At 40.7% G+C, this 18,357-nt stretch overlaps 1 protein-coding gene across 7 annotated transcripts in view; it reads right to left on the minus strand.

Moving 5' to 3' along the window:
- Nucleotides 1-1,825: 1,825 nt before the first annotated feature.
- Nucleotides 1,826-18,357, minus strand: part of LOC140457054 (acylphosphatase-2-like) — a 66,861-nt gene continuing 50,329 nt past the window's right edge. For 5 of the 7 annotated variants that reach the window (XM_072551007.1, XM_072551010.1, XM_072551004.1 and 2 more), the window contains exon 5: nucleotides 1,829-2,865. In XM_072551007.1, coding sequence (XP_072407108.1) covers nucleotides 2,751-2,865 — 115 coding nt within the window. In that variant the 3' untranslated portion in view covers nucleotides 1,829-2,750. Of the gene's footprint in view, nucleotides 2,866-18,357 lie in introns of all 7 variants that reach the window. The other 2 variants (XM_072551011.1, XM_072551005.1) reach the window with 2 other exon arrangements.

Raw genomic sequence — 18,357 nt, forward strand, 5'->3', positions numbered from 1 at the left:
GCCCTAATTCTATTTTAGACCATTTGCACTTTCCAAAATGAAATGATATTTAGTCATATGTCTTTGAACAGATTTTCAAATTCCCTCATCTCGGACCTGTCCTGGCTTTTGCCTAACATACTTGCATTCCCTCGCCCTGTTACAAGGAAAATGAATGTGTGTGAAAAGGATTTAGGAAAATGGAGAAAACTGAGAAGTTGTGATAAATAGTCACAACCTCTCTTTTTCTCTCACAGATGCTACCAGACCTGATTGGTATTTCCAGCACTTTCTGTTTTTATGCAAATAGAAGTTTTCACTTACAGTTGCTTTTTAAAAATTTGTTAGTCTCATTACCAGCCACATTTTTCAACATTCATTAGCCCAGCCTTTCACCTTATCCTGTTGTTAAGTCCTCCTCACCACCTAAGGTTTTCATTGATCGGAAGTGGTGATCATTGACACAGCAGCATTTGTTTCCCATCTCTAATTGCTCCCAAGCTCCCTAACTGCCCTTGAATAGTGTCTTGTTCAGCCGTTCCAAAAATTCAGTTAAAACTTATTCACGCAGTTGTGGATCTGGCGTCACATGTTGGCCAGACTGGGTAAAGGTGACTGATGTTCTTCCTTTAGTGAACCAGATGGAGACTTACCAACAATAATTTCATGGTCACCATTTCTAGGACTAGCTTCCAATTCCAGATTTTATTAACTGAATCCAAATTCCACTATTTGTCCAGTGACATTACCACTGTGTCGGGAACCCAACTCTTATCCACACCTTCTCTCTGCCTATGCATATGCTTAAAAATCCATTACATCTCTATATTCTGCCAATTCTGACATGAGGTCATCAACCTGAAACAGCAACTGGTTCTTCCTCCACAAATACTGTCCGATCTGTTGAGTAAATTTTGCATTTTCTGTTTTTGCTTGAAGGATCCAGCATCTGTCTTTTGTGTCATTTATTGTACAGGGTATGCTGGATTGAAAAATAGATGAAGAACTTGGAATTTCTCAATTGTCACCTGCAAGGACTCAAAATGACATAACACTTAACAGGGGCTGATATGTTGTACAGTAGTGACAGTCACCTATGAAACAATTTTAGTGGGTTTTAAGATGATTTGTAGCTCAGGTTGAGGCTCTGGATGTAGGTTTGCTGGCTGAACTGGATGTTCATTTTCAGACGTTTCATCACCATACTAGGTAACATCATCAGTGAGCCTCCAATGAAGCACTAGTGGTGTGGCCCACTTTTTATTTATGTGTTTAGGTTCCTTGGTTTGGTGATGTCATTTCCTGTGGTGACGTTATTTCCTGTGCTTTTTCTCAGGGGGTGGTAAATGTGATCCAAGTCACTGTGTTTGTTTTAGATTACTTACAGTGTGGAAACAGGCCCTTCAGCCCAACAAGTCCACACCGACCCGCCAAAGCGCAACCCACCCAGACCCATTCCCCTACATTTACCCCTTCACCTAACACTACGGGCAATTTAGCATGGCCAATTCATCTAACCTACACATTTTTGGACTGTGGGAGGAAACCGGAACACCCAGAGGAAACCCACGCAGACACGGGAAGAATGTGCAAACTCCACACTGTCAGTCGCCTGAGACAGGAATTGAACCCGGGTCTCTGGTGCTGTGAGGCAGCAGTTGTTAGATGGATCCCATTTACCAGCCCCTGAGAAAAAGAACAGGAAATGACATCACCACAGGAAATGATATCACCAACCCAAGGAAACGTAAACACATAAAAAGTGGGCCATACTACCAGTGCTTCACCGGAGGCTCACTGATGATGCTTCGTCACCATACTAGGTAATGTCTGAAAACGAACCTTCTAGCTCAGCGAGCAAATTTACATCCAAAACAATTTTAATTACATGATTCAGTCCTGCAATCAGCAGTGAAGTATAGCATGATGCCCATAAACTATAAATTTCAGACAACCCTCGCAATTAGATTTTCTCTTCCAGTTTAATAAAAGCAGTTTACACCAAATGTGAGAACCTTCAACAAAAGTATAAAGCATATAAGTTCTATCATTTAAAAATTACTAACAGTGATGCTGTTTTAAGTAGTTACTAAAAACCATTGTGCTATTGCAGTGCTGATGATTTTAGCATGCAAGAGTCAGCTCTCCAGCAGCATTTATGATGCAAATCGGCCAACCTGTCAAAAAGCTGAAGTGACCTACATTAGACCTGGCACCAGAATAACCTCAGAGACAAGTGACCAGCAGATGACTGGTGACTGATCTCTGCTTTTAAAAAACATAAAATTAAAGTGAAGAGGTAGTTATAGCTGTATACTCGCAATACTTGGACTACATGGAGCCACAATGCAATAAACAAATCTTATGAAAGATGGAGAGACAGAGTGATTTGTCCCCAACCTTCACTAAAAGGAAAAGGAAGCATTGCACCTCTGCTCAACAAAATTCCTTGTACCATCTGGTGAACCAATTGAAATCTTAACTTTGATGGAGCTGAATATGTTGTCAGCATAAACAGTTTTTAAAATAAAAGAAATGCATGGAGATTGATTGCCAGACCCCAAAGACAGGAAAGACTCAGAATTTATTGGGGGAAACAAAACAAAAATAAAAATCATGAATAGCAAGCAACTTACACCCCTTACTCTCTCAGTAAGTTACTCTCCAAACCCTCATATTCAACAAATGTCCCCTCTTTCTCCCTCTCCAAGCTGTATCGCATTAAAGATGATATTAGCAAAGTTTCAGCGAGCACCAGTTATTGCAACATCCTAGTATCTGGTTGAGAAGTTATTAAAATCCAGTTTGGAGATCTCTCTCTCGTCTGAGAATTGGGCTTTGTCAATCCGAGACATTGGGCTGCCCACAGATTTCAGCCAGTTCATCCTGCAACAAAAAAGAACAGAAAACCATGTTTGAATTCTGCAATAGAGTCCGGAAAGGCAAATTGATAGAGATCAGTGTATAACCAGTGTTGGCGTTTGGTATCACTGTCCTTGCACCGATGACACTGCGGACATGCTCAGTGCCAAAAATTATGAATGCCCTGTATAAAACATTTCGTGCTTTTACTGAAGCAAACTTTGCTTTTTGAGATTCTGAGATTTATAATTGCACATAAAGTCATGATTTGGTTTTTTTGGGTCTCCTTGAGCCACAAAATATTCCTCAGGTGAAAGGTCAACAGACAACTATCTGCTTCCAAGACATATGTCACTTAATAGCCAGTTCCCAGGTTTGCCAGTGGCTTAGGGTGAATTTCCTGACAATTCTACCCAACCCACAAGTGAAAGAGCTCTGCACTTCGGCTACAAATTGGCTAGTACCATTGTAAGCTAAGCTAAAGACAGATTACAGGCTTCCTATTGAAAATTAAATCAATTGGAGCAGCAAATTGATGCGTCCCACTAATCATCCAACTTCTTCCAAAAATCTGACAATACAGAACTGAGAGACAACTGATTTTTTTTTGCAATGGGCCAGTTCTTTCAGTGGCATGATCCAGACTGAGCACCTTCTGTTCAGATTCAGATAAAATGAACTGTCAAACACACTGTAAATTTAACTGTAAGAGGCAAAAAGAATAGAATATCAAAAGGTAAATTAGTTTAGTACCAAAAACCCATCGGTGGCCTATATATAGTTCTATTGTTGCTAGGCAATGATCTTCTTTAAAGATTTAGTGGGAAAATGTATCACTCAAGGAACAGAGAAACTGAAGGTTCAACATTTGATCCTAGTTGAATTAGATGAGCTCATCTACACCAGCAGTTGAGAAACCAAAATTGGCTTCAGTTTTGAGTTGGACAAAGGGAGGACTGCAGATGCTGGAGATCAGTTGAGAGTGTGGTGCTGGAAAAGCATAGCAAGTCAGGCAGCGTCTGAGAATGTTTTAGTTGTTCAGAGGAGGTCAGCTGGTGTTCTGTTTTCTGATTTCTAAACAGTGATGCCTATGAGAAATTGCATGTGTGCTGACTTTAAATGAAGACAGGAGTGGGCTTGGGTGTGTTTCCATCTATGATTGACACAATGCAGCAAAGGTTCACCAGACTGATTTCAGGGATGGCAGGTTGGACCCACGAGGAGAGAGGAGGTTGATTGGAACAGGAGTCCACTGGAGATTAGAAGAATGAAAAGGGATCTGATTGAAATGTATAAAATTCTGACAGGCTGGACAGACTGGATGTAAAGATAAATTTTTCATTTGACCAGGAATGTATAAACTTTTGATCCTTTGCCTCTTTGGTTAAAAGAAGTATCAGCTTAAAAAAAAGGTGAAGTCTTCCATTAAAATAGCAAAGGAGCACTTTTTATGTATTGTAATGATTTGTACTGTTTAATAGAGGCTTCAGTGGGCACTTTGCCACAAGGCAAATACAATGCTTGCTGGAGTTACAAGTCAGTTATGGTTAGGACTATCACACACAGATTGGACAGAGCATGTTCTGGGCATAAAACACTGTTGCCCAACGAAAGTGTCAGAGTTTGTACAGCACGGAAACAGACTCTTCAGTCCAACTCGCCATGCCAACCAGGTATCCTAAATTAATCTAGTCCCATTTGCCAGTATTTGGCCCATATCCCTCTAAACCCTTCCTATTCATGTACCCATCCACATGCCTTTTAAATGTTGTAATTGTACCTGCCTCCACCACTTCCTCCAGCAGTTCATTCCAGACACAATTCACCCTCTGCGTGGAAAACTTGTCCCTTAATTCCCCTTTAAATTTTCCCCCTTTTTGAGTAACCATCTGGCCAAGACCAATGACTGACTGGCTTGTTGGAGAGCAAGGCTGAAATCATTCATCATCCCACAGACATGATCTCAAAGGAAGGCCATGCAGAAGGAGTGTGGCATGGTGGCTCAGTGGTCAGCACTGGTGCCTCACAGCACCAGGGACCCAGGCTGATTACATCCTCAGGGGACTGTCCGTATGGAGTTTACACAACCTCCCAATGTCTGTATGGGGTTTCCTCCAGGTGCTCTGGCTTCCTCCCAAAGATGTGCAGGTCAGGTCATGCTAAATTGCCCATAGTGTTAGGTGCATTAGTCAGAGGGAAATGGGTCTGGGTGGGCTCCTCTTCGGAGGGTCGGTGTGGACTTGTTGGGTCAAATGGCCTGTTCCCACACTGTAGGGAACCTAATCTAATCAAATACTTTGGAGACCACAGAGCAGGATCAGATGTTTGGTCTCGAAAATTTGGCTCCCTTTATGGTTGGGTATCAATCTGGACCTTTTCTAAAGGTAGCAATTTGTTAACATTTATCTTTTATTGTATGTTCTTGGTGGGTAAGTACATTCCATGTTTTCTATTTACCTCTTCCACTTAAGAGAAAAATGCAGAGCGGCATTTCATAAGTGCATTTTAACAAATGCCAAAGTAAATGTATCTCTTGGAATTGAGTTACATGTGACTGAATTTACCCAATGATCATGATTCATTGGATATTATTGAAGAATCTGTATTGGATGGATATTTTAATCCTCCCATTATATGGATAGTAAGGATCAATTTTACCATCAAAATGCACCGTGCTGTCAGCCCTCAACTCATAAGTACTATTCTCAACTTGTAGTTCAGTTAGCATTGCTTTTGCAGCACCTTGGTACTTCACTGTTGTCTGGTAGACCACATACCAATGCCTTAATGTTTGAATGGTCCTGCAGATTCACACTTGCAATGTTACATCAAATTGAGCTAAGGGTTTCTCTTGAATAATTGTATTGAATCCTGGGCTATTTATTACATGTTGCTGAACAAAGGTAGATCGTTTTACAGGTCATTTAGCTTTTAGCAATTTCCAGACTGGTTGTGGATTTTAGCAACAGTTAGATGAACTGAAGAAATTATTTACTGATTTTACAATAATGAAGGGAGAGCAGAGCCTATAATTTAATTGAATTCCTTTCAGGGATTCAACATATCACTACTGAAAAGAGTTTTTGTAAACAATATGCTGTCATTTTCTCTAAAAATGCTCATGCAAAGCAATGTCACACTTACAAAGAAAGCATCAGAATGGAACATGTTACAGACAATCTTTCGACTGTCAGCACGAGGGTTAACCGACTGTATAGCAGAATTGAAGCGTTGGATTACAAATTCTTTCGTAATGAAGTGAGTATCATGATGATCAAAACCTGAACTATTATCCACAAAAGCTGACAACTCAAATTATGGCTCCTACTGCTTCAAACATCAATATCCTTATGTTGAATTAAACAGCAAAAGATTTTCAGAGATTTACAAAGCTTTTCTTGTACATCTATATCATAATGCAAATATCAGTTTCCACCTTTCACTTCTGCATCCTTTTCCTGTCAAGCAGCCAACACTCAAACGGGGTAGAAGATAGCTGTTTTTTCCAAGCACCAAGTCACCAATTTCATCAAATAAAATAACAAATTACAAAGTGTTTTTGTAAGTGCAGCAACAATAAAAGGGAAAGATAGGGAAGAAGAGAGGGGCTATATCAAATAGGAGTTGGAGGGTGCAAAAACTCAGCTGTATTTAAAAAAACATTAGATCACCTGTACCAAGAACTTTGCTCTTAGACATTTTCTAATCACCTGTTCAGGGAGTGTTGTTCTATACCTTTAAAACAAGTGGGACTTGAACCTAGATCTCCTGACACAGAGGTAGGGATACTACTATGGGGCCACAAAAACTCTTACAAACACAGATGTTTTGTTTTCCTGTTCAGAGATATTATTATACACCGCTGGATGATATCCTTACTGCCATAAAATCACCCATGTTACAAATTAAAATAACAATTAGCAAGCACTACCCATCAGGTGGATTTCTGAAGATATTGCAATTTACATGAATATCTTTGATTTTAAGTTTAAGTTTTTTGTTTAATATATAATAAAGATAATATTACCATGGAAGAAAGAAAGGACAGCAGATCAGGCAGCATCCGAGGAGCAGGAGAATCGACATTTCAGGTACAAGCCCTTCATCAGCCCTGCATTCCTGATGAAGGGTTTATGCCTGAAACATCAATTCTCCTGCTCCTTGGATGCTGTCTGACCTGCTGCGCTTTTCCAGCACCACACTCTCAACTCTGATCTCCAGCATCTGCAGTCCTCACTTTCTATGTGGGAGGAAGAAAGCCTTGCATTTATATAGCACTTTACACAACCAGCAGACATCTCAAAGAGTTTTACAACCAATGAAGTAGTTTTTATAGTCTAGTCATCATTGTAATGTAGGAAACATCAAAATTTTAAGGCATTGCTCTCCAAGGCACATCCTCCAATTAAATTAAATGCATTAGATGAAATATTACTTCAAAGTTCAACTGAGCATACCCAAGAGTAAGCTTGTCCACAATATAATAATTCTAGTTTCTTTTAGGCACTTTTATAGCCACTCAATTAAACTTACAGGAAGTACGATTTATATTTAATGTACACCAATGGAGTTACTACAAATCATCAACTTCATTCAGAGCATAAGGTACAGATGTACAGCAGCAGAGTACATTTTACTAGCTCTGGAGTGTTGTCGAAAATAGCATTGCTATGAATTCTGTTTCTGCAATAGATATTCTCTTAGCTTCAGCACCATTAGTCTTTACAATTAGCTGATCTTGCATCACATATAATCAGAAGTTGATCTTTACTGTCTTATGCCTAGCTTTATGACATAATGACTCAACTCCACAATTAAGGCCCCAATCTGTTGGCAATCAGAAGTATGGTCAGGTGAGCCAGCCTTTCAAACTCATCCTGGCCCTTGCCTCCCTGCAACCCACAGCACTTTGAGAAGCAAAAGAGAAAGGCCAAGCTTCTGGCTCTTTGGTATCCTGAGGTGTATGCCTTGACCAGTGCTCTTCAAGACCCAAAGGTTGTCAGGCTTTGATACACTGCCAGCTTCTGGTGAACCGGGGGCTATTATTGAGGTGGGCAATAGGTCAACAAGCTCGCCGAAGTCAGGGAGTCAGCTCTTAAGTTGAGGTAACAAAAACAAAGAACTGTGGATGCTGGAAATGCAAAACAAAAACAGAAACGTTCTGAAGAAGAGCCACTGGACCTGAAATGCTGGTTCTGCTTTCTCTCCACCGATTTGACTGGACATGCTGAGTTTCTCTAGCAATTTCTGTTTCAGCTCTTACGTTGATTGGCATTTCACTGATTGAGCTTTCCTGGTGGGTCAGGGGTTTGGCAATTTATTTGACACCTAACATATTCCCTCCCCAAGCTTCGCCTGAGAAAGTGTGCATTGTAGATTGTAATCACAAACACAGTTCACCATCCTGGAGAGTTAGACTGATGAACACTCATTGCAAACCAACAGGCTAATTTGTTTTATAGATCATGAGAATAAATTCAGTAATTCATAGCAAATTTTATACTAATTTATAACGCCCCATTAAAATGAAATAAAGTGCACCACGCTATCCTTGTTAGTGGGCTGCGTATGGCATTGATTTATTGTCCAACATCATTGTGCCAACTCCCTTCATTAAAGAACCCACACTCTGGGAATTGACAAGTTGAACTAGTATCAAAACAAGCCACCCTGCTCCTAGGATTGGTATCAAATGATGGTTAACCTCAGAAACCTTTATAATGCTTAAATGTTTAGTGCACGGATTTAAGAAACTGCCTATGAGTCTCGCTGATATGGTATGCAGATAACACTCTCAGGATTTAAGTGGATTCAATTTCTTCTGTATTGAGTTTTCATCCGCATCCCCAAATGCTTCAAAATGTGAATTTTAAATCTTGGGAGTAGAACTTAACAACATTAAAAAGAACTGATTTAAAATCCTTTCGACTACCCTGATACAGATATAACACCAGGTATGGCAATTCATTATAAACAACTTAAAAGGCTGTCATTTGGATTTGAAACCAGAAAATTCAACAACCAGAGGTCAGCAGAACAACGAACATTGAAATGGAGGACAGGTCACAAGTCTTAGCAAAACAGTCCAACGTTAGCCTTCAAAGCTGACAAACGGTACTTCTGGCTGATGGAAAAATATAACAGAATGGAACAACATTGTGAACATGAATTAAGTGCCAAACAACCTGCTTCCTGATGCTTCTTGAAGAGTCAGTGAACATTTTTGGTGGCATGTGCAATTTTAATGGCAGTCACGATTAGCTTACAGCAAACCAGGGTGCCAAAAGCGTAACAAGGACACAGACACCATACCAATTCTAAACAATCACAGCCGCTCACCAACTCCCAATACAAGTTCAAAATCAAGACACTAATCAGAAGATGTTGAGGAGAACAGGTTAAAGCCCAACAGACAGAAGTCTTATTTCCTGCATGTGAAGGAGAAAAATTCAACAGACCGAAAGCATGAAACTAAATCAGCTCAATTATTCACACACAATAACTTAGACCTACAGGAGGTGACATCTACATAAATAGATAAACTTGCAATTACTTCCTTCAGTTTGTCAGAAACTTGACCTGAATTTGTTTATTTTTATTCATTCTCAGGATTTGGACATCGCTGGCTAGGTCAACATTTATTGCCCATTCCTAACGGTTAAGAATCAACCACATTGCTGTGGGTCTGCAGTTACAAGTAGGCAAGACTGGGTAAGGATAGTAGTTTCTTTCTCTAAACGACCTGAGTGAACCAGGCAGGTTTTACCTGACAATTAACAACAGTTTCATAGTCATTATTAAACTCTAAATTCCAGATTTTTATTGAATTCAAATTTCACCATTTGCCAAATTGGGATTTGAATCCAGGTCCCCAGTTACAGTTTTTCATTATGTACCTTCCTCATTGTGCAGCACATGAAACGGCAGGACAGTGAGAGCCTCTTTTCAAAAGTTGCACGTATTGTTCAGGGCTTGTTACTGATTTACGCAGACATTTTTGTTTCCCAGCCCTAATCGCTTTGTAACATGATCTCGATCTTTGAATGTGTAACTCTCGACCAAGAAATCAGCCCACATGACAGTTTTAGTAGAACTCATCCTTCAATTCCACTAACTGTGTACATTTATAACCTGACCTCATTCACACATCTTTCCCCAAAGAATTTGCAAGTTCATGCTCAATATATTTATAAAAATAGCATACCTGCCCTAGTTTATTGTAACAGAAAGGACAAATCTTCAAGTATCCAAAAGAACATCACAGAATATAGCAATGTCTAAAGTACAGGTTTGCTAATTTTGTACTTTAATCTAATTGAAGTAATTAATCTTGATTAAGTGCATTAATTTATTTTAGAGGCTTTAGCTTATTGGATACTCTTAAGGGGAATACTTTAAATAGCTACTTGTAATATTAGACAATGAGCTAATCACTGATGCTTCAATATTTATCTAAGTAACTGATACTTTAATGCCTGATTGTCTAGGCCATTTATTTTAATACCCGATTATCTATGGCATTGTTACCTTAATATCCAATTTATTCTATTACAGATGCTTTAATACCTTATTAACTCTATTACTGATGCTTTAATACCCAATTATCCATACCACTGATAGTTCAATACTTGATGCCTAAGTGTCTGATGGGTTGACGTAACTGCCACCTTTGCCATTCTTTAATCCTAAACAAACATCCTGCACCCAGACCTTTGTTAATGCTACTCTGCAAGCTGCAGAGCTCATTCTTTCTCTTGATTTGGGTGAAAATAATCGCTCAGACAGAGAACATAAGGAAGATCGGGTGGGCAGATTGTGCAACAAAAAGGAAGTCTGGATTTTTTTCTTCATTAATTAAAACAAATGGTTAAACAGGCATGCTCCATTACAAACTGCCATTTTTGCTCCATATATCTCACTCACATAGTTATGGGATGACAAGGCACATTGGTCATGTCACTAGACTAATAATCTAGACGCCCAGGTTAATGTTCTGGTCACATAGGTTCAAATCCTACCTTGGCAGGTGGTGAAATTTGAAGTCAATTAAAAAAAAAACAAACTGGCAGAAAAAGCTGACCTGGTCATCATTGTCGATTGTTGCAAATACCCATTTTTAGGAAAGGAATTTTGCTATCATGTGACTCCAGATCTATTGCAATGTGGTTGTTTCTTAGCTGCCCATTAGGGATAGGCAATAAATACTGGCTCAGCCAGTTGTGCCACCATCCCATGAATGAATTTAAAGAAAATTCAAAAAGAAAAAATGGTCTAGTCTTTAGCAGACACATGAGAGATACAGATTTCACCACTGGCAGCAAAATGACAATACTGACCCTGAAAAAAAGCTAACTTAGGTCTACCAATTTCTGTGGTGTGGATTTAGAACATAGAACAGTACAGCACAGAACAGGCCCTTCAGCCCACGATGTTGTGCCAACCATTGATCCTCATGTAAGGTAAATCTAATGTATGAACCCTCAAATTTCTGTGACCATATGCATGTCCAGCATTCTCTTAAATATCCCCAATGACCTCGCTTCCACAACTGCTGCTGGCAACGCATTCCATGCTCTCACAACTCTGTGTAAAGAACCCGCCTCTGACATCCCCTCTATACTTTCCGCCAAACAGCTTAAAACTATGACCCCTCGTGTTAACAATTTCTGCCCTGGGAAAAAGTCTCTGGCTATCAACTCTATCTATGCCTCTCATTATCTTGTACATCTCAATTAGGTCCCTTCCCTTCCTTCTTTTTTCCAATGAAAAAAGTCCGAGCTCAGTCAACCTCTCTTTGGAAGATAAGCCCTCCATTCCAGGCAGCATCCTGGTAAACCTCCTCTGAGCCCTCTCCAAAGCATCCACATCTTTCCTAGAACTGGACACAGTATTCCAAGTGCGGTCTAACCAAAGTTTTATAGAACTGCATCACGATCTCACAGCTCTTAAACTCAATCCCCCTGTCAATGAAAGCCAAAACACCATATACTTTCTTAACAACCCTGTCCACTTGGATGGCAATTTTAAGGGATCTGTGTACCTGCACACCAAGATCCCGCTGTTCCTCCACACTGCCAAGAATCCTGTACTCAAGTTTCAAGTTTGACCTTCCAAAATGCATCACTTCACATTTATCCAGGTTGAATTCCATCTCCCACCTCTCAGCCCATCTCTGCATCCTGTCAACATCATGCTGCAGCCTACAACAGTCCTCTGTATTGTCAACGACAACTCCAACCTTTGTGTCATCTGCAAACTTGCTGACCCATCCTTCAATCTCCTCATTCAGGTCATTAATAAAAATTACAAAGAGTCGAGGTCCAAGAACAGAGCCCTGTGGAACATCACTCACCACTGACTTCCAGGCAGAATACTTTCCTTCCACTACCACTCGCTGCCTTCTGTCGACCAGCCAATTCTGTATACAGACAGCTAAATTTCTCTGTATCCCATTCCTCCTGACCTTCTGAACGAGCCTACCATGGGGAACCTTATCAAATGCTTTGCTGAAGTCCATATACACCACATCCACCACTCGACCCTCATCCACTTGTCTAGTCACACCCTCAAAGAACTCAATAAGATTTGTGAGGCATGACCTGCCCCTCACAAAGCTGTGCTGACTGCATTTAATCAAGCCATGCTTTTCCAGATGGTCAAAAATCCTATCCCTCAGAATCCTTTCTAACACCTTGCAGACAACAGACATGAGATTGACTGGTGTGCAATTGTCGGGGATTTCCCTATTTCCTTTCTTGAAGAGAAGAATTACATTTGCCTCCCTCCAGTCCTCAGGTACGACTCCGGTGGAGAGCGAGGATGCAAAGATCTTCGCAAGCAGCGAAGCAATCACATTTCTCGCTTCTCAAAGCAGCCGATGACAAATCTGGTCTGGCCCTGGCGACTTGTCAATCTTAATGTTTGTCAAAATTTTCAGCACATCAGCTTCCTCAATCTCTATCCATTCCAGCATGCTTACCTGCTTCTCAATGGTTTCATTCACTACAAGGTCCTTTTCTTTAGTAAAGACAGAAGCGAAAATCTCATTTAGGGCTTCCCTACCTCCTCAGACTCTATACACAAGTTCCCAATACTATCCCTGATCGGCCCTACTCTTTCTTTGATCATTCTCCTATTCCTCACATACATGTAAAATGCCTTTAGATTCTCCCTAATCCTTCCCGCCAAGCCTTTTTTGTGCCCCATCCTGGCTCTCCTCAGACCATTTTTGAGCTCCTTCCTCGCCTGCCTGTAATCCTCTAGAGCTGAGCAAGACCCTTGCTTCCTCCACCTTACATAAGCCGCCTTCTTTCTTTTGACGAGAAGCTCCACCGCTCTCATCATCCAAGGTTCCTTTATCTTACCCCTTCTTGCCTGTCTCAGAGGAACACATTTATGCATCACTCGCAACAACTGTTCCTTAAACAGTCTCCACATGTCCACAGTGCCCTTTCCATGGAACAATTGCTCCCAGTCCATGCTTCCCAACTCACGTCCAATAGCATCATAGTTTCCTTTTCCCCAATTAAATATCCTCCCATTGTGCCCGCTTCTCTCCTTCTCCATAGCTATGTAGAATGTGAAACAGTTGTGGTCACTATCACCAAATGCTCTCCCACCACAAGATCTGATACCTGCCCCGGCTTTCAGGTTTCATTCTTTGTAGGTCAGACCTGGTTATCTGTCCGTTTTTTTGTAGATTCCTCAGTGTGTTGTTTATCCTATTGGTGAGCTGTGGGGTGGGGTCAAACTCCCTCTTTTGGTAGGTGTTGGTATCTGCAAGTAGTTGTTGTGCTTTTTGCATGTACTCTGCTTTGTCCAGGATGACTGTCATTCTGTCTTTGTCTGCTGGTAGTATAATTATGTTCTTATCGTTTCTTAGTGATTTTAGTGCTTCCCTCTCCTTGGTGTTGAGGTTATGTGTTTGTTTTTTTCTTGTTATCAGCGGTACGATACTTTGTCTCACAGTTTGTTGTGTCTCTTCTGTCAGTCCATTGTTCCTGAATGTGCATTCTAGTGCTGCTAGGAAGTCTGCTGTCTTGGCGTCCCTTGGCCAGTATTGTTCTTTCCGTGTCTGTGAGCGGTCTGTGGGAGAGGTTTTTAACCCAGGTGTGTGTTGTGGTGTCCTCTTCTTTGTGTGTTAGTTTGGCCATTTTTTCTTTTAGTGCCGTTTTTTTGCGGTGTGTGGTCCTGTTCTGTCCTATGGTGATGGCCTGTTCTATGGTCCGGGTCCATTCCTGATTGGTGGTTTTTGAAATTAACAATTTTTGGCGCGCAATTTCTTGTCTGTATTTGTGTACTCTGCTGTGAGCGTCTGTAATCATTACCTGAATCATCCTGAATCCGTTCTGCCTGGCTGTGTCCCTGGCTTGTGGATTGTTGACTGGTGGTCTGTATCTGACACATGGTGGAAGGATTCGATTCTTTCAGCATTCATGCAGGAACCGGAGTTGTTCGTATGTGGCGCTTAGGCGGTTGGCACAGGATTCCCATTTCCTAGCTTGTCTTAGCGTCTCTCGCCCGTAGGTGTTCAAAGTTTGGGAGAAGATTTGTAGCTCGGCCACTATACCGGCCACGACAGCGGACAGCTCGAATTGACAACCGGAAGCGGCAGAGACAGGCCACTATAAATGCCGGAAGAAACAGCACAGGAGCGCTTCACAGGAGACTCCCAAGCACTGAGGATGTCACCTAGACAGGGGACGAAACGTTTGCAAGACAAATTCCCAGCTCGGCGAACAGAACCACAACAACGAGCTACAAATCTTCTCCCAAACTTTGAACTCCCTGCTGCTATTGCGGGGCCTGTGGTAAACTCCTAATGAGGTGACTGCTCCCTTACTGTTCCTAATTTCCACCCATACTGACTCAGTTGGCAGACCCTCTTCAACAATGGTAACTTCTGTAGTTGTGATATCCTCTCTGATTAGCAGTGCTACACCCCCTCCTCTTTTTAAATGTTCTAAACCCTGGAACATCCATTCCTGCTCCTGAGAAACTCACGTCTTTGTTGTGGCCACAACATCATAGTACCAGGTACTGATCCATGCTCTAAGCTCATCACTTTTATTCCTGATACTCCTTGCATTAAAGCAAACACACTTTAACTGATCCCTTGGTTCTTTCCCAGGAAATTCCTTCCCACTGGCTGCGCTACCTCTTGCTATTGCCTCATCTCCATCAACTCTCACCACTGGTAAATAGCTCAGGTTCCCACCCCCCCTGCCATACTAGTTTAAACCCTCCTGAACCACTCGAGCAAACCTTCCACCCAAGACATTGGTCCCCTTACAGTTCAGGTGCAACCCGTCCTTCATGTACAAGTCCCACCTTCCCCAGAAGGCATCCCAATTATCTACATATTTGAAGCCCTCCCTCCTACACCAGCTGCGCAGCCACGTTTCTCCTTTATTTATGCTAGTGTGATTCTCAAACCAACTCTAAGGCATTCCCAAATGTCCATAAATGGTAATGATATCAAACAACCTAAACTGTCAATCACACGGAATCATTCTGACTGACAGCAAACCAGGGAATAAAATGCAAATCCTTCATTTGTAAAGACAAAGAAATATACAGGACTAAGATGTATCATCAAACTTTAAAATAACTATACTGTTGGAATTTATATACTACCAACATAACATAGCAGTTTTGCTTTTTGGATCAGAGGGTGTTCAATATTAAGACTTAGTACGTTGTTAAAACCTAGTTACACATCAATCAGTCGGTGTAACATTTTTGGGTTTCTGTACAGTATTATAGGATAAAAGGGTATGTTCAACTGCTGTCGGATGATTGCTGTTAGAGGGGACTTCAACAAGGCACCATGTGGGGGTGCATGGGATCACTGATGGCAACTTCTGGACTTTCACATTTTAATTACAATGTGTAAATTCGAGAGGTTGCTGTCAATTTGAAAGTTGTAATGACAATAAACACTGACAGTTTTGCCGTTGCTAGAACTTCAAAATTGGAGACAAAACGTATACCCCCCCCACCCCCATACCTCTCCATGGTCAGTGTTCCAGGACCAATGGCCTGCCATAACTGAATAAATCAAATATACCCATATATTTGCTCAAACCTCAGAGTGTTTAACATAGCCTGAAATTGACAAATGTTTTTGCAAACTGCAGAGCATTCACACCAAGCAACAATTCTTATTGGCCAGAGGTTATACACACTGAATAACGTTTTGATTTTGTAGCTTTAAAAGGATTCAGATACACCACAAGAGTAACATGTTGTGCATTACACAACATTACGCTTTTTGATCTTCTAAAAATGTGTATACCACAAGATCCAACAATTTTTAAATTATACATTTTGCATACAATAATATCCAAAAGTAGACAAGCAAAACCAATATCAAATCAAATATTAAATCACATTCAATAAGGCAGCAGAAGTTCTGTATGGACCTTAAGAGAAAAATATTTAATTTCACCACCTAATGCCACTGTGTGCTGCCATAACCAACCGAAATTTTATAAGAAGATTCCAGGTATGAGAAACTTCAGTTATGAGGACGGATTGGAGAAGTTAGAACTGTTATCTTTGGAGAGAAGAAGCTAAGAGGAAATATGGTAGAAGTTTTCAAAATCATGAGGTGGCCAGATTGAGTAGGTAGGGAGAAATTGTTCCTACTGGTAGAAGGATCAAGAAGGAGAGAGCACAGATCTAAAGTGATTTGCAAAAAGAAAGAAAAAATGACTTGTTCACACGATGAGTTGTTAGTGTTTGGGATGCACTGCCTGGAAGCGTGGCAACAGCAAGCACAAATGATGCATTCAAGAGGGCATTGTATCGGGAAAGGGCAGGAGAATGACACCAAATCATAATGCTCATCTGACGATAGGAAGGAGACCAGAATTGCATGCAATATTCCAACAGTGGCCTAACCAATGTCCCGTACAGCCGCAACACGACCTCCCAACTCCTGTACTCAATACTCTTGACCAATAAAAGAAAGCATACCAAACGCCTTCTTCACTATCCTATCTACCTGTGACTACACTTTCAAGGAGCTATGGACCTGCACTCCAAGGTCTCTTTGTTCAGCAACACTCCCTAGAACCTTACCATTAAGTGTAGAAGTCCTTCTAAGATTTGTTTTCCCAAAATGTAGCAACTTGCATTTATCTGAATTAAACTCTATCTGCCACTTCTCAGCCCACTGGCCCATCTGGTCAAGCTCCTGTTGTAATCGGAGGTATCCCTCTTCACTGTCCACTACACCTCCAATTTTGATGTCATCTGCAAACTTATTAACTGTATCTCTTGTGCTCTTGTGAAACTTGAAAGGGTTCAGAAAAGATTTATAAGGATGCTGCCAGGGTTGGAGGATTTGAGCTATAGGGAGTGGCTGAACAGACTGGGGCTGTTTGCCCTGGAGCACGGAGGCTGAGGGGTGACCTTATAGAGGGTTACAAAATTATGAGGTGCGGATAGGGTAGGGTAGGGTAAATAGACAAAGTCTTTTCCCTGGGGTCGGGAAGTCCAGAACTAGAGGGCATAGATTTAGGGTGAGAAGGGAAAGAGACCTAAGGGGTAACTTTTTCAAGCAGAGGGTGGTACGTGTATGGAATGAGCTGCCAGAGGAAGTGGTAGAGGCTGGTACAATTGCAACATTTAAGAGGCATTTGGATGGGTATATGAATAGGAAGGGTTTGTAGGGATATGGGCCGGGTGCTGGCATTGGGACTAGATTGGGTTGGGATATCTGGTCGGCATGGACGGGTTAGACTGAAGGGTCTGTTTCCATGCTGTACATCTTTATGACTCCAAGAAGAGCCAGTGCTGACACAATGGGTCTCTTTCTGCACCATTCTATGATTCCGTGAAGTAAATATGTAATGGAAATAAGGAAAAAGTGACACCATTCTACAAGTTAAGGTATGGAACAAATAGACTGTGACACAACCAATATCCTGGAAAAGAGATGACTATTATGTAAATTACTGAAAATTTAATTAACACAACCTGTTATCATCATCTTTGGATTTTAATACAAAATGCAGAATGTAGTAGACTTTTCATTTTTATTCTGTATTTAAGATCTAGATTTTACAAAGTATTGTAATTATTTTTACAGCCAGATTTTCATAACTGCAGCCCTATTATTATTTTTACTTTATTTTTATTTTAATGTTGCCTATAAACATGTGATGAATTAGAATTACCTATCTTATTTAAATCATTATCACAATTCTTGCCACCACAAGACGCAAATTATCTATCTACTCACAAAACCCTCAGAAACTCTTTTACAAATTCACTGCTCCCAAAAAAACCAAAAGAAAAAATTTCAGACCAAGTTTAGTGGAGAAAAGCTCATTGCCAATGTTGTTTTTTCCATTACTTTTATTAAAATCTTTTTCAAATCTTTTACAAAAACAACTATATATATATTCAAAAACCCGAATACAAAAGGATAGAGGCAGTACAACTGTGTCATATCACAATACTATTAATAATAAACTACCTGCTATTCTACCAGAACAAACATATCTA

Source organism: Chiloscyllium punctatum, chromosome 31, assembly GCF_047496795.1.
Source record: "Chiloscyllium punctatum isolate Juve2018m chromosome 31, sChiPun1.3, whole genome shotgun sequence".
Classification (NCBI taxonomy): Eukaryota; Metazoa; Chordata; class Chondrichthyes; order Orectolobiformes; family Hemiscylliidae; genus Chiloscyllium; species Chiloscyllium punctatum.